This window comes from Vigna unguiculata, chromosome 3 (genome assembly GCF_037176805.1).
Source record: "Vigna unguiculata cultivar grain cowpea cultivar isolate G323 ecotype 2 chromosome 3, ASM3717680v1, whole genome shotgun sequence".
Classification (NCBI taxonomy): domain Eukaryota; kingdom Viridiplantae; phylum Streptophyta; class Magnoliopsida; order Fabales; family Fabaceae; genus Vigna; species Vigna unguiculata.
In genome coordinates, this window is record NC_140794.1 from 27,784,225 (window position 1) to 27,809,765 (window position 25,541).

Genomic DNA, 25,541 nt, shown 5'->3' on the forward strand with positions numbered 1-25,541 from the left:
GAGTTGACTTGTGCACTCCTTCTATGAGAGTGTTCTTTTGATTATTCATTGTAATTGGGAGTTCTTGATCTCAGGGGGAGATTAAGAAGGATACGTAGAGAGGTTGAAATGGTTTGTAATCATGTACTTGTAGAGGTTGAAACTCGTGTAACTTGGAGAGGTGATACTCATTACTGATCAAAAGGTAATTAGTGGAATTTTTTCGTAGGTTTCTTAAGAGATTAGACATAACCTAAGTGGGAGATGAACCAATATAAAATCTTTGTGTGCATTTTCTCTATCCCTACTGTTTACTTTGAATATTTTGTTTATTTGAGTATTGTTTGAATTTGGTTACAGACTCTATTCATCCTTTCCTAGAGCCACATTACACCAACAAGTTTTAGATGTTAGATACCTATTACTAGATCCATTATTATACATGCAAAAGTAAAAATACTTCTTATTTAACTATTGTACGTTATTGGTTGAGATATTTCAAAGGCACAACGAGAAAGACTATTTTGTCCAAACGGAAGGAACTTCCGTATGATAACATATTCTAATGCACATAAGACTAGTTGCCTTAAGAAGATCCACAACATGATATGCAATTTTCTTAGATGATGCTTTAATTTTATGGAAATCTAAGTAACAACCTATAAAAGCATAATATGGACTAAATGATATTATTTTTATACATCCATGTTATATGTTTGTCCACCATTCCTTACCTCCTTGAAAGGTTTAATATGAAAGATGTAGACTATCATTATATTTAGGACCTACCGAACAACAAATTCATTAAACATATTGATATCAAAGTTGAAGATCAAGTGGTTGATATATTTCTTCCTACTTAAGAAGGAGCTTAATAATACTTGTATTAACATTGGGTAGATTAATTTTTTCTTTTCCTTTTATATTAGAGTTTATATTCCTTGTTCATAGGTGTGCTATATATTCCTTCTCTCCTTTACATGCTAACAAATATTATATTTATATATATAACATAAAGTTCACATAATTTTATTTTAAATATCTATGTATAGATAAAATTAAAATAATAGATATAATATGTTGAAGGTGGGTTTTTATTGTTCTAGACATCATGAAAATCAAGCCCAATGTACGCTGAGCCCATCATTTTGTAATATTTGAGAAACTAAAACTAGGTCGCAGGTCCCATTCGCAGGATCCTGTTATCTCTAGAATCTTCCGTGATAAAGGGAAAAAAAACCCTAATAAATAAATAATAGATACAACTAAGTTTCAGTTGCTTGTTCTAGCATTTTCCAAAACCAATATAAAAGAAAACAGAGTCCCGAGAGTAGTTGTCTGAATTCGCTACTTCAATTCCTATTCAGTGAAACAATGGCTCAAGACTTGACGTTGGATTTGGAGGAGCTTCATCACCTCCACAGCATCGCCAAAAGACCTCGAACCCTCTCTTTACTCTCCTCTGAGATTCGCAACCTCGAGAAGGTTCTCAATTTATACACACATTGCAAATTTCCCTGATTTAGCATTTCTCGTTCATTGTTTCGATCGTTGTGAAAATTTATGAGGTGATTTTGCAGATATCATCAGATGCAAATGCTGCCCGCGCTCCTCAGATTCCTACACCAATTTCAACCGGAGCTAAGGTGTCACCTTCACCTGCACTGAACTATTCCACGTTAGCATCGTTCAGTTGGGATCAGGATGGTGACAAAGTAAAGGTAAGGAGTCGTATAATTCTATCTGTGGAGATATTGGCTTGAATGGTTTTAAAGTATGTATCTGAATGTCATTGATTGAAATGGTGTTTTCTACCCGTGTTCATCTTTTGATTGTTTCAACCATTCCTCTCCATGGTGTGTTGTGTTGTGCTGTGCTTAATGAGAAATTATTACATGATCTTAACTACCGTGGTCTCAGTTAATCTCACCGGACTCGTAGTTGAGTTGTAATTGTTCTTTCTCGTGAGGTGAAAGTCTGGAATACATGTTACATTGAGATTGGTCGAATCTCGACTGTGTTAAGTAATTGGCCACACTAGGATCCTTGGTGGTCTGGAATTATCTAACTCGTTATGAATAGGGTCCATTTTCCTTTGGCTAATTATCAAACTGAGTTTCTTGTTAATTTACTCTAGTTAGCCACACGCTAAATCACTAAGTTTGGATTTTGAGTGTATCAGAAAATTTGTTTGATGGTATTGGAGATAACCTGTGTTCTTCTCCCGGGACTGTTAGGCATATATTTTAAAGAATTTCTTAGGCCCACACACATGGTGGTGATGTCGATCAACGAGATGGTGGTGCAGCGGTTGAATCATGGGAACACAATGAGGTCATGGAGTTTGCCAAGGTGAAGAGACCTTACCCTTTGAGAATTTTAATGAAGTTTAGGCAAGGTTGTTGGAGTATGCATGTCGTATTTTGGAACATTGGAGAGGGAAGGGAGAAGAAGGGGTTTGAAGGGATGAAGAGGAGTGATCTTGTTTGAGCAGTTATAGAGGCCATCTTGTCTGTCTTTGTTGGTTTCCGAGAAAGAATAAATAGAATGGAAAGATAAAAGGGAAAGTTCAAAAGGGTTATTTGTGATGTGTTTATAGCAATGGCAGGCTGTTTAAAACTTTCAAAATATTGTTTATTCACGTTAACCAAGCTAAAATAACTTCAGGCTTTTCATATGTTTGAAGTAGCAAAAAAATTGTGATCTTCAGGGTTTTTTAGCATTGGTGAGATAAGGGAGAAGATGGTGGTTTGAAGGGACGAAAGAAGTGTTTGGTTGACTTGATGAAGAGGAGGGATTGTTGTAGAGCAGCAACGGAGGCCATCTTTTCTGCGTTTATTGGTGTCAGAAAGAATGCAGAGATCAGATAGAGAAGAGGGAAAGTTGAAAAGGGTTACTGGAAATGTGCTTATAGTGATTTCAGGTAGTTTAAAACCACAAAATTGTTTAAACTCGTTAAAAGATAAAATAATTATTGGTGGTTTTAAACCATAAAAGTGCGGACTTGCAAGTTTTCTAATGTTTATAGTATAATGGAATAAAAGGATCAAAATGAACATGAAAGATAAAATAAAAGATTAAATTGAAATTTTTGAAAGATAATAGGATATAAGGAAAGCCGTCATTCGGCATTCCTGTATCTTACAATGGCAGAAGGCTAAGATTCCGCCATATTGTGGCATATAGCGCTGCTACCATTTAGCATCATTGATTTCAAGTTGATTTTATTTAGTACTTCTGAAAATTAGAGGAAGAAGATTAGAGGTGTCGAACAATGTTGGATAGAAAGTACAGTTATCAAGTTCCATTTTGTTCTAAGCTTAATAGCATGTCTTAATGCACGTTTGCTCCCCCTTGAACATGTGTAAGATAGAAGCAAGAAACCACTGCTTCCGTGTCTTTCTCTAAAACTGCTGCAATTTCACACATCAATAACCTACAGCAAAGCACACACCGTAAGTTTGCAGCTATAATTTTATCAAAAGTATCAAATTTATCCTAATGGCTATACTTGTTTTATTTGTTGTTTGACAGATATATGTATTAATGGAGGGAATTGATGAGAATAAGATTGAATCTGAGTTTAAGTCAATGTCATTTGATGTTAAGTTCCATGATGTTCAAGGAAAGAACTACCGTTGTGCAATATCGAAACTGCATAAGGAGATAGTACCGGAGAAATGTAAGGTTCTGGTCAAGCCCAAAAGGGCAATCATCACATTAGTGAAGGCTTCCAAAGGAAATTGGCTAGATTTGCACTTCAAAGAGGACAAGGTAGTAAGATGCTAAGATTAAAATCACTTTTCCCTGTTAGTCAACGTGATAAAGTTGTAACTTTCGTGTTGATGTTACAGCTAAAGCCAAATCTGGATAAAGAGAAAGACCCAATGGCGGGAATCATGGACATGATGAAGGTCAGATTCTGTTTCATCTTTATTTGGCTTGAGCTACTCTGGTTTTAACTTTATGCATGTATGCATATACCATTGGAAACATTCAATTTGACTTTTGATTATACATGTAAAATTGCAGAATATGTATGAGGAAGGGGACGATGAGATGAAGAAAACAATTGCAAAAGCATGGACTGATGCTAGATCTGGGAAAACAGCTGACCCTTTAGGTAGCTACCGTTGAGCAACAAACAGAGATTAAGATTCTTAGTTCCTGTTTCTTGAGAATGATCTGCTCTATTTAATTACAAGATTTTGTTATAAAATGAATGCTTGGCCCATGTTCATGGTACTTGTAGAAGTTTAGATGTGCAGTTAATTGTTACCTAAGTTCTACTTTTTCATATAATGATGTGGTTGTGGTCTGATGTTGCTCCAATATTTGCTGTGTGACTCACTACATTAAATGAATCTTTCTTTCAATTTCTTTTTCCTTTATTTACAATTATCAAAGTCAAGATTTTACTTAAAATGATAGTACGGTATAAATTTGGCGATTAAAATTATTTTGAAATGATGTAATTGATGTTTTTTATTTGTATTATAAAATTAGGATAATGACACAAATTTCATAAAAAGAAGGTTGATTACAAAATTCAATGTAATTGAAATATAGATCAAAATTATTTTGTTGATTTAAAACAACTCTTTTATTTTTTCTAATATAATATTTGTATTATTTAAGATCATCTAACCTCAGCTACAAAAATTAAGATTTCAGAGTGGTGGCTTTTAAATAAATTTATTTGAAAATAGATCTCTAAAATATAATTTTTTAAAAAATAAAATAAAATACAATTTTGTACAATTAAAAGAGTAAATAATTAAATTTGAAAGGGGTCAAAAGAAATAAATTTAATAAAAGTTAAATCACAATAAATAAATACATGAAATCTTTTATTTAAGTTTGTGTACATCATTACTTTATGTCTTAGAATTTATTTTTATCAAATTTTTCAATATTTTTTTGAATATAGATAATCAAACTATCAATTAGAAATTCATCTTTGTGTTTATTTTTCATAATTTTTATAGTTGAAAAATATTTCTCAGATGTAAAAGTTGAAAGTAGAATTAATATCAATTGAATTATATGATTAATTAAATAAGTCAAATATTTTATTGTTTTTATCAATCTTTGATATAGTTTAGGAAGTTGTTAATAGATTTTTTATTTCAAAATGAAATGTAACATCAAATTCATAATGTAATTTTTTTTAGGTATAAGCTATTATTTGAAGGAAGTTTTTAGGTGTAAGTTATTCTTTGCAATAATTTCAACACTTTGTCTATTGAATACCTTCTCAATATATTGATATTGAGCCATTAAATCATCATAAAATTTTTAACATGTTTTATGTATTGAATTATGGTGAACTCATTCACGATATAAAAATGTACAATTCTTTCCATCCTTTTCTTTTTCCAATTTCTAAATCTCACTTTAACAAAAAAATTTCTTCCATTATGTTAATCACTATAATTATTAATAAACAAGTAGTAAGGTGAATAAAATGCATCATCTTTGTGGGGGTGAATATTCTAACTAATTAAAAAACTTTTTAAACTAAGAAGATTGTAAGTGTAGATGATGATTTTCAATATTAGAAGGTGAAAACATTATCTTAGTAGGTTGATAAGGTCTAATTTTGATATAAGCTCTAGGATTTTGTCACATTGGTCAATTACTAAATAGAAATATGTTTTCCTAGATCGTTCTGTTTATTTGTGTGATTGATGGAAAAGTTGGAAAGTTACTGGTTTAGGAGTTTCAATAGTATTTCTTTTAAAATATGCATCAATTGTAGGTGATTTTCTCATAATGATAAATAAAAATAAATTGAAAGAATAAGTTAAACATTCATGAATTAAAGGTTAAGGTGAGAATATTAATATGACAAGAATGAAATATTATTTTACTGGTAGATTGTAGTATATCAACTAAGAAAAGTTGTCATAGTATTTATGCTCTCTATAGATTCTCTATAGATGCAAAAGCTGAATAGAAAGATAAAATATTATAACTTGTAAATCACTTGAAAATGTAAGATACACAATGACTTCTAAACAAAGGAATTGTATTTAGTTTCTTAAACAAGTTTTGACTTTTATTTTATTATATATAATAATATAAAATATATAAATCTATATATAGCAGGATCCACACATGTTCTTATATATTCGTCTTGTTTAAAACATAAGTTTAAATAAATGGTACTGAAATATAAATTTTAAAAAGTTAATTTTTTTTTAAATAATTTTAATTTTCTAGATCAAAATAAAGAAATAGAAAAAAATTAAATTTATGTATTTAATAGTTATGTCTCGGAAGAAATTAGTTAGTTGATATACTTCTATGGTGTGAAAGTAAATTTCTTTTGACAGTTTGAATGATCTTTTCATGTTGTTACAAACATATTTCAACCCAAAATTGTTACCATTGGATTAGTTCGTATAAAATATATAGAAAATAGTTTATGTTAAGGAAATGAAAAGATTAACATATCAATGATTAAAGTTCATCAGTCAATCACTTGATACATTTTTATGGTGCAAAAGTAATTTTCTGTGGCATTTTGAACGGTTTTCCAGCCTTCTACAAACTTATTTGTAATCCAAAAATTGTACCGTTGTCATTGACATGAAAGCTATGAAAAATAGTTATGTCTCGGCAAAGGCCATTTGATATACTTTTACGGTGCGGAATTCATTTTTGGTGATCTTACGAGATTCCAACTTTTTACAAACATTTGCTATTCAAAAGTTGTAATGTTGAATTCATTCGTATAAAACCTATAGAAAATAGTCACGTCTTCAAAAGAATCATACATTGCTCTTTTGAGTAGCTTTCTCAACTAATGGAATACATCGCTATTCAGAGTAACCTCCCTACCTATGGTGGAGTAAATCATTCCTCCGAATAACCTCCCCGATTATGGTGGAACAAATCGCTCCTTCGAGTAATCTCCCTGACTATGGTGGAACAAACTTAGACTTGCGTAGAGTCCTACAACCTCCCTAACTATGGAGGAAAGAACTCAAACTTACACACAGTCCTACAAACTCCTTGGATATAGTGGAACAAACTCAAACTCATATAGAGCCTTACAAACTCCCTAATTATGGTGGAAAAAGTTTAGACTCACATAGAGTCTTACATTCGTTCTGATTATGGTAAAACAAATCACCATGACATATTCCATAAAAAATTATACATGTTTTCAAAAAACATACCTTTTTAACTCATGTACCCAAATACTCATGCAATTCATAAAACTCAACAACATTTGTTTTTCAATTCTTTTCCCTTTTTTTGCTTTTCTTTTCTTCTTTTCAATTTTCTAGAGAGAAATGTCTTTTTTTCCATATTCAAACTTAACAACTTAGAAAGAAAATATAATAAATAATGCATGATATTTTGATGAAACTTTAAATCTCATGTATTCAAAGGAAAAGTGCAACCTAGGAATCATGTCAATCTCATAAAACAACAAAGAAACATAATAGAAACTTAACACTACAAAACTTCCTAGTGATAATTCTCTTTAATTGTTGTTCTACCCTCACACATAGTTGAACTAAGTCATTTAGGTAATTATAAGGAAAAAGTTCAACTCTATCCCTACTATCATAATTAAGGTCACTCTAAAACCTAGCAATTGTTAACGTTGGTTCCTCTCTTTTGCTTCACTCTTCAAGTGTTTACTTTCTTTGTTCAACTCCAATGTATGTCTTGGAAACCTCCCTTTCACAAATCCACTAGGAGAGAATCTCTATCCAACTCCTCTTACCTTTAGAATGTTACCTCGAGATGTTAGTGAAACTCCAAAAGAAACACATAATCCAAAGACATGATCCACTCAAGAGGTCAAAGGAAACAAAGCAATAAAAGCTCAATTTGAAAAGCTAAACTCGAAGAGAAATAGATGAGAAAAAACAGAAAGAATTCCGAAGAGAGGACAAACTAGAAATAAGGCACAAAAAACTAAGGACTAAAAGGAAAACATAAGTAATCGTGCTAGAATGGATTAGGAAAATCAAAACAAACTAAGAATGAATTGATGTTATTTGTCTTTAGTCTTTTTAGAAGTGAAGAAACAAAGGATTCAAGGAAGATCCCCACTGAACAAAAATTTAACCAAAGAAGGTTATATAAGTATGAAGGTTCACTTCCGAGAATAAATTCAATTTTAATTGATTTTAGCTTTTGTTTTGATCAATTATGTTACTATTTTGATCGATTAAATTGCACTCTCACATTTTTTTTTTCAATTATTTCCCTTTCTTTTGGCTTTTCTTATCTTCTTTTCAATTTTCTAAAATGGAATGCCTTTTTCCATATTCAAATTCAACAACTTAAAAACATATGATGAAAGAGCAACCTAGGAATCAAGTGAATCTCATAAAACAACAAGGAAACATAACAGAAACATAACACTACAAAACTTGTTATTGATTTAAGCACAAGTATGAACTCAAAGATGTAATACAAAAGCACATACTCAACAAAGCCCAAGATATTTTGTAGATTTTAGATTTCAATGATGTAAAACAAAATTAAAAAGGTTAAAGTAATAAGTAATGACAATTTGGACTAAACATGACATTAGACAAAACATTCAGATCATAAAATTCAAAAACAAAATGCAAAAAAAAAGAAGAGATAATGAACGAATAAAGTTTTAAATTTGAAATAATCGATTAAAATGACTCAACAGAAAAAAAAAAACAGAAATTGAACAATTTAATCAATTAATATGACATTTAATCGATTAAATGTGAACATGTTGCACACTATGTTGTTTCAAGAAGAACTAACAAATTTGAACAAAAATTTAAAGATAAGATGAAATGAATGTTTCACTCAACATAAACACATATAGACATGTAAGGAAAAGAGTAAACAACATGGAAGAACCATGGCTTATGAAGTCAAATGTTGGAAAGTAGCTCCAAGCACTTGAAGTTGCTCAATGTTAAACTGCAGAATCGATGAAGAACGAGATTGTTGGAAGTGGAAACGACTTGGATGAGGGATTAGAAGTGTTTGGAGAGTGGATTGGAGTATGTTTTTAAGAGAGGAGTTCTAGGAAGGGAGAAGAAAGACAATCCTAGTGAATTTAGAAACAAGAGAACTGCAAATTTGGTAGAGTTTCTCTATATAAATTTCAAGTTAATTTTACAAGGTTGAGCACTCCTGTTTATAGGATTAGGAGCTTACCAAAGGCTTAACAAAAAGAGAGGGAAATTTTGAAAACATGTAAAAAATGCAAGCTAGCTCCAAAACATGCATGCTACAAGTGTGACTGACCAACTTGGCAAGTTCATGCTTTTCATATTACCACATGTACAAACTGCAAGCTAGAGCTCTCAAAGCAAGTGTTCTAGGGTTCCTTAGGGTCCAAATAAAATCGTAATCCTCTTGCCAAGGACTGGTCACACAAGAACTTATGCTAGAAAGCTAAAACTACACACTTATGAGACATTGCCTGATTTAATCGATTATGCTATTTACATAATTGATTAAATTAAGGCTATCACACTAAAATGGCCAAAATACACAGCCAGATACAAGGCCTAATATAAAAAATGACTTATTTTACATTTTTATAAGACTAAGAAGATGGAAGAAATTCTTGTATTTCACTTTTCAAATGTTGAGTCTTCCTCCATTAGGCTTCATCTTCTTCAATTTTTTCAAAGATGGTTTTGGTGGTTGGATGGTTTTCCATCAATTTTTTTTCATCTGACCTCATAATGTCATTAAGAAATTATAGAAGTACAACAAAATCATTCTAGAGGCTTAACACTCCATGGGAAGCATAAGATCTGCCTTGATATATTTCCCTAATACTTTATATAGAAATTGGGCTAGGCCTTTTTCTGCCCTTTTTTGTTGTTGTAATCTTTGTCTATTGATGTAATCCACTCCAAATATCTTTTATATAAATCCAATATCTCCATGATATATTTGGTTGTGGAGATTTAAAAAGATTTAAGAAAGATTTGTCAGTTTTGAAGACATTTAACAATTACTATCTCTTGATATTTTTATATAATTAAATATAATATATGTTTTTTAAAATTATCAAATAAAATATTTAATTTAAATTATCAAATAAAATATCTAAATATATATTTGCCCTAAATGATCTCTTATCATAAAAATTATTGCATTATCAAGGCCCTTTCAATTGAAAATGATAGAGAAAATTGCATAGACAATTTTGTGTTGGTTGCTCCCCCTTTCTCACTCCTTTCTCACTAGACACCAAAAACTTGGATAGGCATCAAAAATTGGGGTTAAGCATCACTCTAAAATCCAGCCAGCTCGTTGGACGCATGACCATGATTTACACCTATTTATATAGTCTAAATTTATCTTATTTGTAATAATTGTGAAACTTCCAACACTTTTAATAAATATCAATACTAATGAAAACAATTTGTTATATATATATATATATATATATATATATATTTTGATATTTTTTAGTTTTCAATTTTCTTTAAAGTTTTTAATTAGGTTTATGTTCTTTAAAAAAAATTCTTTCATGTCCTTTTATATTTAATTGAAATATTAGTTTAATTAGTCTTATATAAGAACATTTTATACATAAAATATTTTAGATTTGATGCATCAATATTTCAAAACCAAGAGGGGAGGGTGAATTGGTTTCGCAAATCTATTGTTGTTCTTTTCACTTTAAAATAAGTTTTAAATGAAATCCTTAATCAATTGACAAGATGAGTTTAAGAATGCATATTGTTTAACATTTATACTTAGCAAAATGTAAAAGATAAAGAAAAGAGAGCACAAGAGACACCAAGTTGTATACTGGTTCGATTCAATTGAATCTACATCTAGTCTCTAGCTATCGGTACTATGAATACCACTATAACATCAAGAGTTAGGACAGTACAAGATCCACCTATGTACTTCCTACACCCTAGATACACACTCTTGAAAAACCCTTCAAGAAATGCAAAGTAGTAATGCTACATGCAATTACTAACACCTATCACAATCACAGCGATAGAAATACACAGTTTCAAAACCGAGAAACCAGAAATTCAATAACAAAAAATCAGTGTTTCAATGGAAGACTAATGATAAAAAGAATACACATGATTCTATGTAAAGCTTGATATCACAATCACATAATTTTCTTGAATTCTTGATGAACAACTTGAGAAATAATGAAGAACCAATGTAGATTTCCTCCAAGAACTCTCCAACAATCTTTTTCTTCTCTTTGGTGTCTTAAAAATGTCACTCCAAACTGGTGCAGTAATATGTTTTTAAAGCAAACTTGTTTTCTAGTTTATCTAGTTGATTAGGTTATTTAGCTAATCAACTAGGTTATGATATTGCTCAAGTTCGTGTTCCAGAATTAATCTAGTTTGACTAGATTAATATTCTAATCAACTAACGCGACAACAAAACAACACATTTAACCATCACACACATAAGACATGACCTAATAAATTAGAATAACATTATAATCAACTAAGTGTGAAGGATTTAACACCTTTATCTTGACACACATCAAGTTCATACAAACATTTATGTCCTGTTTGAATTCCAGCTATTCTAGACTATCATTTTCCTATGGACATCACCCAAAAAAACATAAATTCTCTTTGAAAAATAGAAACAAAATAATTATTTTATGTAAGGTTAAAATACCTTTCTGGTCCTAATTTTCGTCAAGTTTTTTCAAATAAGTCTTAATTTTGGTTTTATGTTCAAATAGGTCCCAATTTTCGTCAATTTTGTTCAATTGGGTCATTTTTGCTAACACCGTTTAAATCATTAACGACCATGAACAGTGATTGTCACATGTCACTTCGTGGTTTTTTTGAATTTTTTTGTTAATTTTTTTAATTTTTTTTAAATGTCCACATGTCAACCTAGTAGCGTGCCACGTGTCACTTTATGATTTTTTTGAATTATTATTATTTTTTTAAAAAAATTCAATTTTTTAAATGTCCACGTGTCAACCCAATAGTGTGCCACGTGTCAAAGTCAATGTTCTATATTCAATTTGCTCCTTATATTTGTTATTTTTGTTCAATTTATTCCCAATTTTGTTTAAAATTGACAAATTTTGTCCCTATCGAAGATGTGACCAAATTTATGTTTTATATCAAAGTTATAATGATGTGAATTTTAATATATTATATAAAAATATTTAATAAAAAATGTGAATTTTAATATAAAAATTAAATTTTGTTTCAATTTGGAGAGGGAGCAAATTGGTTAAATTGAACAAAAATAACAAATATAGGGACTAAATTGAACAAAAATAACAAATATAGGGACTAAATTGAATATCGGACATTGACTTTGACACGTGGCACGCTACTGGATTGACATGTCGACATTTAAATTTTTTTAAAAAAAATTCAAAAAAAGAAATAAATAATTCAAAAAAACCATGAAGTGACACGTGACACACTACTGGATTGACACGTGTACATTTAAAAAAATTTTAAAAAAAATTAAAAAAATAAAAATAAAAATAAAAAAATTCAAAAAAACCACGAAGTGACACGTGACCGTCACTTTTCACGGCCATTAATGATTTAAACAGTGTTAGCAAAAAAGGACTCAATTGAACAAAATTGACGAAAATTGGGACCTATTTGAACACAACCAAAATTATGACTTATTTGAAAAAACTTGACGAAAATTGGGACAAAAAGATATTTTAACCTTTATGTAACTTAAATATAATGAAAGTTTTAAGCAATTTTCTTTTTAATTTCGAATTAAGTTTTAACATTTTTATTATAAAATTCTAACAATTTTATTAAGTATGATACGATAATATACAAACATAAATTAAAATATTATTTTATAATGCATATTTTAGATACACAATATTAATTAATTTAATAGTTATTTATTTAAAATAATCTACTATTAGTATTTTTTTTACATATAAAAAAAACCATAACATTATTATGTTTATGTTAAATAATTAAAAAATACATATTAAATTTATTAATATATTGTATAATTGATTTTTTTTAATATCATTTAGCATATTTTTTAAAAATTATTTTTATTTAAATATTTTGAATACATTTATTTATTGAAGAAAAAATAAATATTAAAGTTAATCAAACTTATAAAGTATATGTTTTTAAAATTTAAATTAAATATAACATAACGTCAATAAAATAAAGCATTGCGATTTAAAAAATGTAATACATTAGAAATTCTTTAAAATAGAGCTTTTATAATATATACTTGATTATTTTATTATTAAAAGACTTTATTATAAATAGAGATCATTTATATACTAGTTACCATCTCTCTAAAAAAAAAATCCTCTCTTAAATTTTTAACCCTCTACTTATTTGTTTGAAATTCAAAGTGTATTTTAGGATTCTGGGTGACGAGGCATACCTTTCCATCTAATTACTTTGTTGAAAAAATTAAATTATTCCTTTGCTCTTTTTAGGGTCGCTTGGCTCTTAGGCTTGCATGTGTTTGATGTAGACTTGTATGTCTAATATAGAAACTCTTGATGAATCTATATTCTATTAGGTTCATTATGATATGATTAAATCATTGATCTAATTCTTTTTTATGCATATACTACTTTCTCTGTGAATAGGAATGCTTAGACACCAAGAGAAAATTGTATTGTGTTCTTATTCAGGTAAGGAAAATTAGTTGTTTAAAATTTATTATGCCTTGGTATGGAACTTTGGTTTAATTTTGATTTGGGTTCATTGGATTTGATGTATGGTATGAATTGGTTGATTAAGAATATGAATTGAAATCATAATTTGGGATAAATGTTAGAGTGTGAAGCTTTTGAATTGAATATGGTTCTTTTTTAGAAATTTGGTAACTTTGGTTATAGATAAGGGATTTTTGTGAGACCTTTGACTCTTTAAAATGGTGCTTCTTGAACTAAGGGAAAGTTAAATTGTAATAATATAAGCTATATTTAGTAGTGAATAGTTCAGAAAAAGTCAAATTTATCAACTAAAGCTCATTGGAAATCACGAATTTCTGGTGCAGTGCCAGGCACCCCTGTAGTGCCGTTGGGCGCCAATAAGTCATTAATCACTAACTTTTCTTGCATTGGGTTAGACTTTATGAAGTGAACTTCCCTTGGAATCGAAGAAAGGATCTATCTAGAGTAAACAATACGCCACAACCTTGTTAAAATAGCAATGCTTATTTCTCTATTTACCTTCCTTTAAGGAGAGGCATTGTTTTTAATTTATTTATGTATTTACTATATTTATTTACGATATGTTTTGGTTATAATATTTTTAGTAACTTTAATTAGTATAAGTACATGTACATCATTATGTAAATATCAATCACATACAATCAATCAATATACAAGAATAATTGTTAAGGTGTTGGACACCAAAAGTCTCTCCCTTTCATTATTTAATATTCAACATTTAATGCATATTTTCTTTGCAGTTAGGGACCGTTGTGAATATTGGTCAGTAACATATAGATAGAGATTACAATGTCCATATTTGTTGATCTAAGTTCATGACAAATATTGCATCTCCAACTACCTTTATAGAAAAGTTGAACAACGACAATTGCGATACTTGGAGCATGTTTATAAAATACTATATGCTTGTACAAGACTTATGGAGTGTTGTTAGAGGTGACGAAACAATCACACCGACTAATGAAGGAGAGAAAAAAAATGGGAGATAAAAGTTGGAAAAGCTATATATGTATTTTCTATCATCGTGGAGGATGAGTTCTTACAATGACTCAAGGTCTTGAAAACTCTGAAAGAGGCTTGGAATACTCTTTTTATTGTAGTTGTACTATACCTAGGCGGTCATGATCGATATGGCTAACTACCCGGTTCGAACCCCTACGACTAGTCCTATCATAAAAAGAATAGACGGTTAGTTAACTGAACAAGATAACAACACACATAACGGCTAAGGCCACTCTAAAGAATAACGCATAAGTAAAAGTCGTCAACCCTAAACTTAGGAAATTACAATGGGCCTTCTAGTGTCATTTCACAAGCATACGACTTGGGCTTGGCCCAGGCTCAGTCGAAGCTTGAGCATTGGCCCAACGCAATAAAGAGGTACCCAACCCATAAAGGAGGTAAAACATAGTGAATATCTCTATAAGTACATGTGGACCCCAACAAATTAAAGGTACGCTTTCATTAATTCACTAATTTGTGATTTGACCTTTGAGAGCCTTTGCTGACTTGATCGCCGGAGTCCTTTCCTCAAGTAACCTTCTAAGGGTCCAATCCGCCAACATTAGAAGAAGATGCATCAAAACCGAGGAGTAACTAGTCCGAAAAGTAAGTGATTGGGGTAAGATATGATTTGTGTTTCCTGATATTCTATTATTGTTTCCGCGGGAACAATAGTTATTGGAGAATGAACTCATGTCGGTTCAACAAGGTGACATGACAATGAATCAATATTTCACCAAGCTAAAGTCTATTTGCAATGAAATTGCAACACTAGATTTGGAGAGTGCAATTAATGATGGAAGAAAAAGAAGAATTATTATTCAAGGTTTGAATTCCAGATACCACGAGATTGTTACAGCTACTAGAGAATGATCAAATGAGCCTACTTTGACGGAGCTAGAAAATATTTTGTCTAACCAAAAAGCTTTAGACAAAAAAATGTCTAAGGTGTCCATAAATGAGAAGGATAAAACACTCTTTACCGAAAATAAAATGCCTAAAGAAGTCAATATAGTGACCAAATTCAATAATAAACGAGAAAGCTCAGGGTGTAGAGAAGGTTGGCAAAGAGGTCAACATTGTCAATAAATGAGGAGGATAAGGCACTCTTTACCAAAAATAAAACGCCTAAAGAAGTCAATACAATGACCAAATTCAATAATAAGAAGAAAGCTCATGGAGTATACTAGGTTGGCAGAGAGGTCGACGTGAAGGAGGTGCACAACGAAGGGGAGCAAGGAATTTTTAATATAGAGATGATAAATATGAAAAGAAATATTGTCATCAAGATGATTGATGTTACAAGTGTGTATACCAATTCAAAAACGTAGTAAATTCGATAAAAAATAGTTTGTTGTTTATTTGTTGGCTATGATTAGGGCTGGGCAAAGCATATTGAATTGCACTGAACCATTCAAAATTGTACTGAACTAAAAAATAGTTCGCCTGAACTGCACTGAACTGAAAAACAGTTCAGACAAACTGAACTGAACTATCTTTTTGCCTAACAAACTGAACTGAACTGCACTATACTATAATATGAACTAAACTATTATAAAATGAATTGTTGTACAAACTGCACTATTTTTAAACTGATCTACACTATTTTTTAACCGTTTTTTTAACTAAACCACATTAATTTTAAACCAAATTGTAATATTTTTTAACTAAAATGTACTTCATCATTTCAATTGTTAATAAATTATTACATCAATTTAAATTATTGAATTTTTTCTTCAAATTTTTTTTTTATTGTTTTGCTAATAAACTTAACAAGTATATTAATAACGAATTAAGTTAAAGTATTTTCTGCTATACTTATTCATGTACAATAGTTTGAAATTAATGTTTTTCTGTAAGTAAAGAGTATTTAATGTATTTACAATATTTTTAAATTTAAATAAAATATAAATTTAGTTAAAACACTATATATTTAAAACTATAAAAAATATATTTGAAGAAAGAAATACATAGATAGATAAAATAATATAAAATTATATATAATATCCCATGATTTTGTTACATACTAAAGCGATAATAAAAATAAAACTTAAGCTATTATCTATAAAAATTAATTCTCCCACTGTTATAACCTCTTCCATGAATAATAGTAATTATGTGATATATAAGAAAAACACATTTTCAAGAGGAAAAAAGGAAACTATAATTAAAAGAGGCAGATTTTATTTTGTGTTCGGTATAAAAAAAATATATTTAGAAAATAAGTGTTTGAAGTATTAAATTTTCTTTATTATAGATAATTACATTAATTAATATAAATTATATATAACAGTATTTTTAATAAAATAAAATAAATATTACATACTATTTTTTATAAAATTAAGTAATTAATATCAATGAAACTGTAATTTATAATATAACCATACAATTGTTACTTAAATATATTATTATAATATAACCTAAAAAGTGTTACATATTTTTTCTTATTATTGTACATGAAATGAAAAAAAAAATCAAAGAGCAAATTTTGTGCACAGTGTACATGAGATGAGGAAATATAGTGAGTGTTGTACATTACCAGTACTAGCTAAGCGTGAAGCACCGAGAAAAAAACTAAAATGCAGTTCAGTTCAGTAATAAAACAGTTAACTCATTTAAGTTTGGTTTTTAAAAACTGTACCAGACAATAGTATAGTTCAATTTTTAATACAACCAATTCAGTTTATTCTAGTATAAAACACTACAATTAACTGTAGTTAAATTAATTATGCCCAGCCCTAGCTATGATAATCAACGAAAAGGATGGGGATGTTGTTATATAACAACATGACGTTGTTATGTGTCTAGAAATATAATATTTGATGAAGCATCCTCTTGGTGGTCTGCTGAAGCAATATTATTACCGGATTCTAAGGAAATTAAAGAAAGTACAAGAGTAGTTGGGGGAACAATTAGAAATGTAGAAAGATCCTTCAACACAAGAAGAGATTGTAGTTGCTGATCAAGAAGGAGGAAGGTCACTAGGTAAAGGGAAAAACCCTTGGCAAACTGCAATGCACATTGCATCTTTAGAAGAGGAAAGACCAAGCCAAATAGAAGACGTAATGGAGGAAGTACCTCAATTACAACATAGAAAGTCAATGAGAATTTGAAAGCCAAATCCAAAATATGCTAATGTAACATTAATTGAAGATAATGGTGTGAAAGAACTAAGTACATACGAAGAAGCAACTCAGTTTAAGGAATGGGTAGAAGCTATGGTGGAGGAGCACCTAAAGGCACTAAAACAAAATGAAACTTAGGAGTTAGTATCACAGCTTGAGGAAGTAAAACCCATCTCTTGTAAATCGTTATATAAGGTGAAAACTCGTCCAGATGGATTAGCAAAAATGTACAAGGCCCATCAGCACCACCAATGCCATCAACATCATCAACACCACAATGCTTAGACTATTCACGAAATTGTTGTCTGATACCATTTCTATCTTTTGATTTAGAATTTTCAATCTTTTGACCAAATAATGTATTAATCGATGATACAAATTTTTGCACTAAGATATATTCATACTATTACAGCCTATTTTTATATTTTCATGTTGTTGATGTTCTAGCCTAAAATATTTTTCTTTCACCATCTAGGTTATGGGATGAAAAACTTGACACCTTATTCACCTTATCCAACCACATCAGTCCCAAGTTTACTCGACATAAAAGAATTAAGACTTTTAGGTTTGGTAGTTTTTATTATGAGTTTATTTGTGTTTGTAATATGGAAAAAGTATCGTGGAGGTAAAGTTGTGCATCCTTCGAGAGATATGGAAATGAATGGTAGAGTATATAAAAAATTTATGATGTATAAGTGTGGAAATATAATTATTATGTATAATGTGAAGATATATCCAAAAGGAAATGAATTTGATAATATGTGTTAGGGTTTTTCAGTTTTTTTTTGTCATAATAGTTTATAGTGTCAATTTTATATAATAAAAATTATTTCAAAATATAATAATTTGTAGTAAAAAGTCATAGAACAAAGAAAAAAACGAAAAAGTTATGACTTTTGGTTGAAATGTGTATAAAAACTTCTGACAATAATTGTTCATTACTAATGGAATGGAACAAATGATTCTTGTAGTGCATTAGTTTGTTCTCCACTTTTTACTAGGGGTGACAATGCGGGCCAGCCAGGCCCGTTTAGGCCTGACCCACATTTGGCCCGCACAAGGCGGGCTGCCCTGCCGTACCCTGCATTTTAAATGCGGGCTAAAATGTTTGGTCTGGCCCGCATAACTGCGGGCCCACGGGCCAGCCCACTTCTTTTTAGTTTTTTTATTATATTTTAATTTTAATTTTTAAAATTCTTATAATAAAAATTTCAATGTTCAAAAAATTAGGAAACTTTAAGAAGTTCACAAAATTAAGCAAATACTTTAGGGGAGTTTGATAATAAATTGATAATTTAACATTTTTATCATGTTCGTACTATGATATACACGATCTATTCTTTGAATTTTAGCACCGTAAAAAATACATAATACTTGTATTTTTCAGTCATATAAGAATTTGAAACGTTAATGCAAGAATCCATAAAAAATGTAACTGATATACACAAGTGCAAATTTTTTATTTTTTATTTGTTTTGATTTTTTTATTTATGCGGGCCTGCGGGCCGGCCCGACGGGCCAAGTCCATATTGCCACCCTTACTTTTTACTAAGCGGTGAAGTCTCCACAAATGAACACACAAGAGTGAAGTGACACAGTACCAGACCTGACACACAATGATAGCCTATTCAACTTTTTGAAAGTGATTGACTATTTGGATTTGTTCACCACCATTAAATTGACAGTGAAGATTACATTTATTGAAATGAATGCACAAGACTAAATGTCACACTACATAGAATGGAATGTATAGATTTATGCACCAACTTTAAACATGTGTTGAAGATGTAGTCCTTCGTAAGATTGAATGTCACACTATTCGAGACTCGACACACACTAATGACACATTCAGCCTTTTTCAAAGTTATGAACTACATATATTGGTGCAACATTTTAAAATTGATGGTGGAAATTAAATCATATGAAATGAACGAACATGAACATCTTATGCATAAGGGATGTTTCAGACAAGAGATCCTAATTATCATGCGGTTAAGCGTGCTCTTGTTCAGGCTTATAGAAGTTGAATTTTATTATCAACACCACCATGCCTAGGCTACTCATGTAATTGTTGTCCAATACCAAAATGAGTGCAAAAGATTGGATATCATATTACATAGGACCTAATGAACTACATAGATTTATGAACCAACTTTAAACATATGGTGGAGATTTAGTCTTTCATAATGAATGCACAAGATTGAACGTGACACTATACGAGACTCGACATGTACTAATGACACATTCAACATTTTTTAAAGTTATGGACTACATATATTTGTGCAAAATCTTTAAACTAAAGATTGAGTCTTATGAAATAAATGCACATAATGTAGGTTTCGGAATGAAAAACTTGACACCCTTGTCATATTCTCCAACCATAATAGTCCTAAGTTCGCTCGTCATGTAAGAATTAAGACATTTGAGTTTGGTATTCTTTGTTATGCGTTTTGTGTTTATAATATAGTATAGGTATTGTGTAGGTGGAGTTGTGCATCATTCAGGAGATATATAAATGAATGGTAGTGTACAAAAATAAATTATGATGTATAAGTGTGGAAATGTAACTATTATGTATAATGTGGAGATATGTCCATAAAGAAATGAATTTAATATTATATTTTAATGTTTTTTTGCTTTTTGTTATAATAGTTTATAGTGTTAATTTTCCTTCATCAAAATTGTTTCACAAAATAATATTTTATAATAAAATATTTTATAATAAAAAGTCATATAATAAAGAAAAAATGAAATAAATTGTAATTTTTATATTTTTATATTCCTAATGTTCTAGCCTAAAATATATTTGACGAGAGTTCTTCTTTCACCATGTAGGTTATAGGATGAAAAACTTGGCACCCATTTTACATTTTCAAACCTCAATTGTCCAAAGCTCACTTAACATAAAAGAATTAGGAATTTTGTGCTTGGTAGTGTTTATTTTGTGTTTATAATATAGTCTAGGTATCGTGGAAGTGGATTTGCGTATCGTTTGATAGATACTTAAATGAATGGAATGGTACAATAAAAATTTATAATGTATAAGTGTGGGAATATAACTATTATGTATAATGTAGAGATATGTCCACAAGAAAATGAATTTGATATTATGTGTTAATGTTTTTTAGTTTGTAATTATAATAGTTTAGAGTGTTAATTTTACATCATAAACATTGTCTCAAAAAAATAGTAATATATAATAAAATGTCATAGAATAAGGAAAAAAATTCAAGAAACTTTAATTTTTCTTTGAAGCATGTACACATACTTCCGAAAATAATTGAACACTACCAATGGAATGCAATGAAAAGAGTCACATGGTGCATTGGTTTGTGCACCAACTTTTACTATATGGTGGAGTTTTCGCCAACGAACGCATGAGAGTGAACGTGACACTCTACGAGACCTAACCCACATTGATAGCCTATTTAGTTTTTTGAAAGTGATGGATTGCATATATTTGTTCACCACCATTAAACAAACATTGAAGATTAAATCCACTAAAATGAATGCACACGATTGAACATCACACTAACATTAAAGTTTCAACCTCTTTGAGTGTAATCAACTGCATAGATTTACGCACCAACTTTAAACTGGTGGTGAAGATTGAATCCTTCGTAATGAATGCACAAGATTGAACGTCATAGTATATGAGACTCAAGACAGACTAATGACATTCGACCTTTTTAAAACTTATGGAATACACAAATTTGTGCAATATCTTTAAACTAATGGTGGAGGTTGAATACTATGAAATGATCACACATGATTGAGCGTCTTATGCATAAGGGACATTTAAGATAGGAGACCCTAATGATTTTGTGATTAAGTGTGCTCCTATTTAGGCTTATAGAAGTTGCATTTCATCATAAACACCACAAATGCCACCAACATCATCAACACCACCATGGTTAGACTATTTATATAATTTTTGTCCAATATCATTCTACCAGTATGATCAAACATTTCACCACGAAAATACATTCATATTATTACATTCCATGTTTTCTATCTTCATATTGCTGATGTTCTAGCATAAAATTTATTTAAGAAGATTTCACCATGTTTTCACCATGTTTTTTTTATGATTTCGTTGTGTATAAGATTAGTATCCTAATTAATAGTTATTAGAGTTAAATTCAATTGAGGTATTTTTGGCCTAGGTTAATTGGTGAATTTGTTTATCAAGTGCTGACTTGGGGTTGTTGTGTTTTTATTAGGCATTTTTCGATATTGTTGCTATGGAATTAAGTTGAAACTAAACCTAAAAACTCAAATGTTTTTTAACCATCTCTTATATCATTTCTACACTTAACCACCACAAGTTGTCAACATATACTTCATTTGATTCCATTCCACCACCTTTTTATCTCTAATTAATATTAAAACAATGAACAATCATATACTTTTTTTAGATACATAACATTTTTCTGTTAAACCTTTGTTCAACTATTTTTATAAAAAATCATAATTTTTTAAATAAAAAATTAAATATTATTTCCTAATCTCTTTAAGTTGACTCATCAGTAAAAGTTGGTAAATCAATAATGGCCTCAAAACAGAAAACAACAAATAAACATTATACTTAACAACAAAAGTATCTCTAGTGGTGGGAGAGAACCACTGATGGCATAGTCTTTTGTAGGTGTTTTCTACGACATTGTATCTAGTCTTCTTTCGAGTCTTCTCGCAACACTTTATACAAGTCCCAACTTCATTGAATTGAGACTATTAATACATCACAACAATGAAGGTCACTCTCATTGTTTTCTTACTCTTTAGTTCTCTTTTCTTCCTTCCCACCTCAACTATGTCTAAACAACTCAAGGGTAATAATACTCTCAAACTCTCTATACTTCCTAAGTTCTTATAATTTATTTGTGTGAACTTTTCACTACAAATATAAAAAATTAATTTTGTTTATTTTCCTTTTATTTGTTTATTTTTCTTAAATTTGAACAGTAGATGTAAACATTGTAGCAAGCAAGTTAAGACAATTTTATTATGTGAGAGGAGACCACTAAAGTTAATGTAGTGATATACACTCTTAGGCATAAGGGGCACTTCAGATAGAAGAACCTAATAATCCTGTTGTTAAGTGTGCTCCCAGTCAGGCTTATAGATGTTGTATTCCATCATCAACACCTCCAACGCCACCAACATCATCATCAACACCATGATCAGACAATTCACATATTTGTTGACCAATATCCAAAACATGCAATATTCGAATGAACTAAGTATATTTTTACTTATTGCACATGCCATATAATACTTGTTATGTTAAACTGTGGAGCTACATGGTTTGTGCTCCATCTTTTACTTCATGGTGGAGATTGAATATGTACAAATGATTGCACGAGATTGAATGTGACATTGCACGAGATTGAACGTGACATTGAACGAGAGAAACCATGCTTTCCTTTGACGTTAGTTAATTGAGTGTCAAACGTAAACAACTGCATTTTTTTAGTTTGAATTGGTGCCAATTTGATGTCGGGGCTTCTAGGAGCCCGTCATTAAGGGATGTCGGTCTCCTATACAACCGAAATTCTTGGATGTTGGTATTTGCTCTTTGATGTCAATTTGACATCACCTGGTACAATGTTAGAGTTTGATCAGACGTTAAAACCTTTTTTTCGTGTTATTGTCATAACCTATTCAACCTTTTTGAAAGTGATGGACTGCATAGATTTTTCACCACATTTAAATTGATGGTGAAGAATAAATATTCCAAAATGAATGCACACATATAACATTCATAGTACTAGACCTAACATATAATTATTAACCATTTTGGCTTTCTGAAATTGATAGACTGGATAAATTTAAGCACCAACTTTAAACTCGTGGTGGAGATTGAGTCCTTCTAGTGAACACATAGGATTGAATGTCACATTGCATGAGACTTGACACGCATCGATGACACATTCAACATTTTTTAAAGGGATAGGCTACAAATATTTGTCACCAACTAATGGTAGAGATTGAATACTTCGTAACAAACACACACAATTGAATGTCACCCTCCAAGACACTTGACATGCATTGATGACACACTCAATGTTTTCAAAGTGATAGACTACGTATATTTGTTTACCATCTTCAAATTGATGGTGGATATTGAATCATACCAGTGAAAGCACATGATTGAACATCACATTCCACAAGACCTAACTTACTAAATTTGCTTCTTATAACTTATTTGGGTGAATTTTTCGTGAAAATATAAAAAAGTTTTTTTTTCCTTTTATTAAATTAAGTGAAGTCAGTAAGTACGTTAAGGCAATTCAATAAGAAAAGAAGTTAAGAGGGGTGAGGTGTGCAAAGAGTAAGATCATCATGGTAGATTTGTTTTAGACAATAATGAAAATGATTGAGTGATATATATAACATGCATGAACACATTAATATAACACCTTTTCTTATATTCTTTTAATGAAAGATGCAAAGCATCTTGATATATATATATATATATGTGTGTGTGTGTGTGTGTGTGTGTGTGTGTGTGTGTGTGTGTGTGTGTGTGTGTGTGTGGGTGTGTGTGTGTGTGTGTGTGCGTGTGTGTGTGTGTGTGTGCGTGTGTGTGTGTGTGCGTGTGTGCGTGTGTGTGTGGTTCCTTTTGGCAGGTTGCTCCATCTTGGATTACCATTACTACACTTGTAATACAATGCGCCACAATTCTTCATTCTTTAAAGTTTATTGATATTTTTCAATTCACATATTTCTTTTCCAAACACAAAATCTCCTACCTAAAGGTTAAGAGTATCTTATAAACTATCAGAGATTGAATTCATCATATTTTGTATTTGTTGATTGAGTTTTAACTTTAAAGATATCAACAGCATTTAATTTTTATGTTTAGTTTAGTATATATTTTTTATAATTAGCATTTAACTCTTTTTTTTTGCTTGAGATTGGGTTTCAAATAGTTTAGTTTATTCACCTATTACTTTAGAAAATGTTTATATCATTTTTTTAAATTAAAAATAAAAATTACTTATATCCTAAACTTATCAAGTAGTTACATATGCCACTAAATTTTTTTAATTCTTAAATTTCCTAACAATTACAATTGCCACGAAAAAAAAAATTAATTCTTACACTTAGTGACGGTTACAACTACCACTAAAAAAATTTAAATTTCTAGACTTACTAGCAGTTACAACTGCCACAAAATATTTTGACTTACTAGCGATTACAACCGTCACGAAATATTTTTTAAATTTACTTAATGGTGGTTAAAATCGACTTTAAATATTTTAGTGACGGTTGTTCCGACGGTTATAACACATTTATGGTACTAAATTTTATAGTAGTTAATTAACTAACTATAGAGAAAATAGTGGCAATTCTAACCGCCACTAAATAATAAAGTGAAGTGACATGAAAATTCAAAATTTTAGTAGTGACTCGTGAACCAAAATTCATTACTAACTTTTATTTACTATTAATGGTAAGACAAAATACTATAAAATATCTATCAAGTTTAAACGTATATAGAAACAACAAAACCAATATATATTTTTTCGTTACTATACTAAGATATTTTGGTGGAAAGGAGTTAAAACAGCAAAAACATGCTCAAGAAAAATCCATGTAGCAGGATAAAAAAGAAGAGAAGGAGAAGGATGTTAAGTTGGAACAAGACAAAATTCCGTTACCATTTCCTTCAAGAATTAAACCAGTTGTGGGAAAGAATGAAATTCATCAAGAGAAGATTTTTCGGTATATAGAAATTAACATGCCTCTACTGGAAT

At 30.2% G+C, this 25,541-nt stretch overlaps 1 protein-coding gene across 1 annotated transcript; it reads left to right on the forward strand.

Annotated features, from left to right (window-relative positions):
* The first annotated feature begins 1,225 nt into the window (after positions 1-1,225).
* LOC114176299 (uncharacterized) lies at positions 1,226-4,355 on the forward strand. The gene is made up of 5 exons (XM_028061286.2): positions 1,226-1,464; positions 1,560-1,700; positions 3,514-3,753; positions 3,834-3,893; positions 4,012-4,355. Exons 1-5 carry the CDS (start codon positions 1,354-1,356, stop codon positions 4,114-4,116), a joined length of 657 nt encoding a protein of 218 aa, XP_027917087.1. The 5' UTR covers positions 1,226-1,353; the 3' UTR covers positions 4,117-4,355.
* Positions 4,356-25,541: the final 21,186 nt, after the last annotated feature.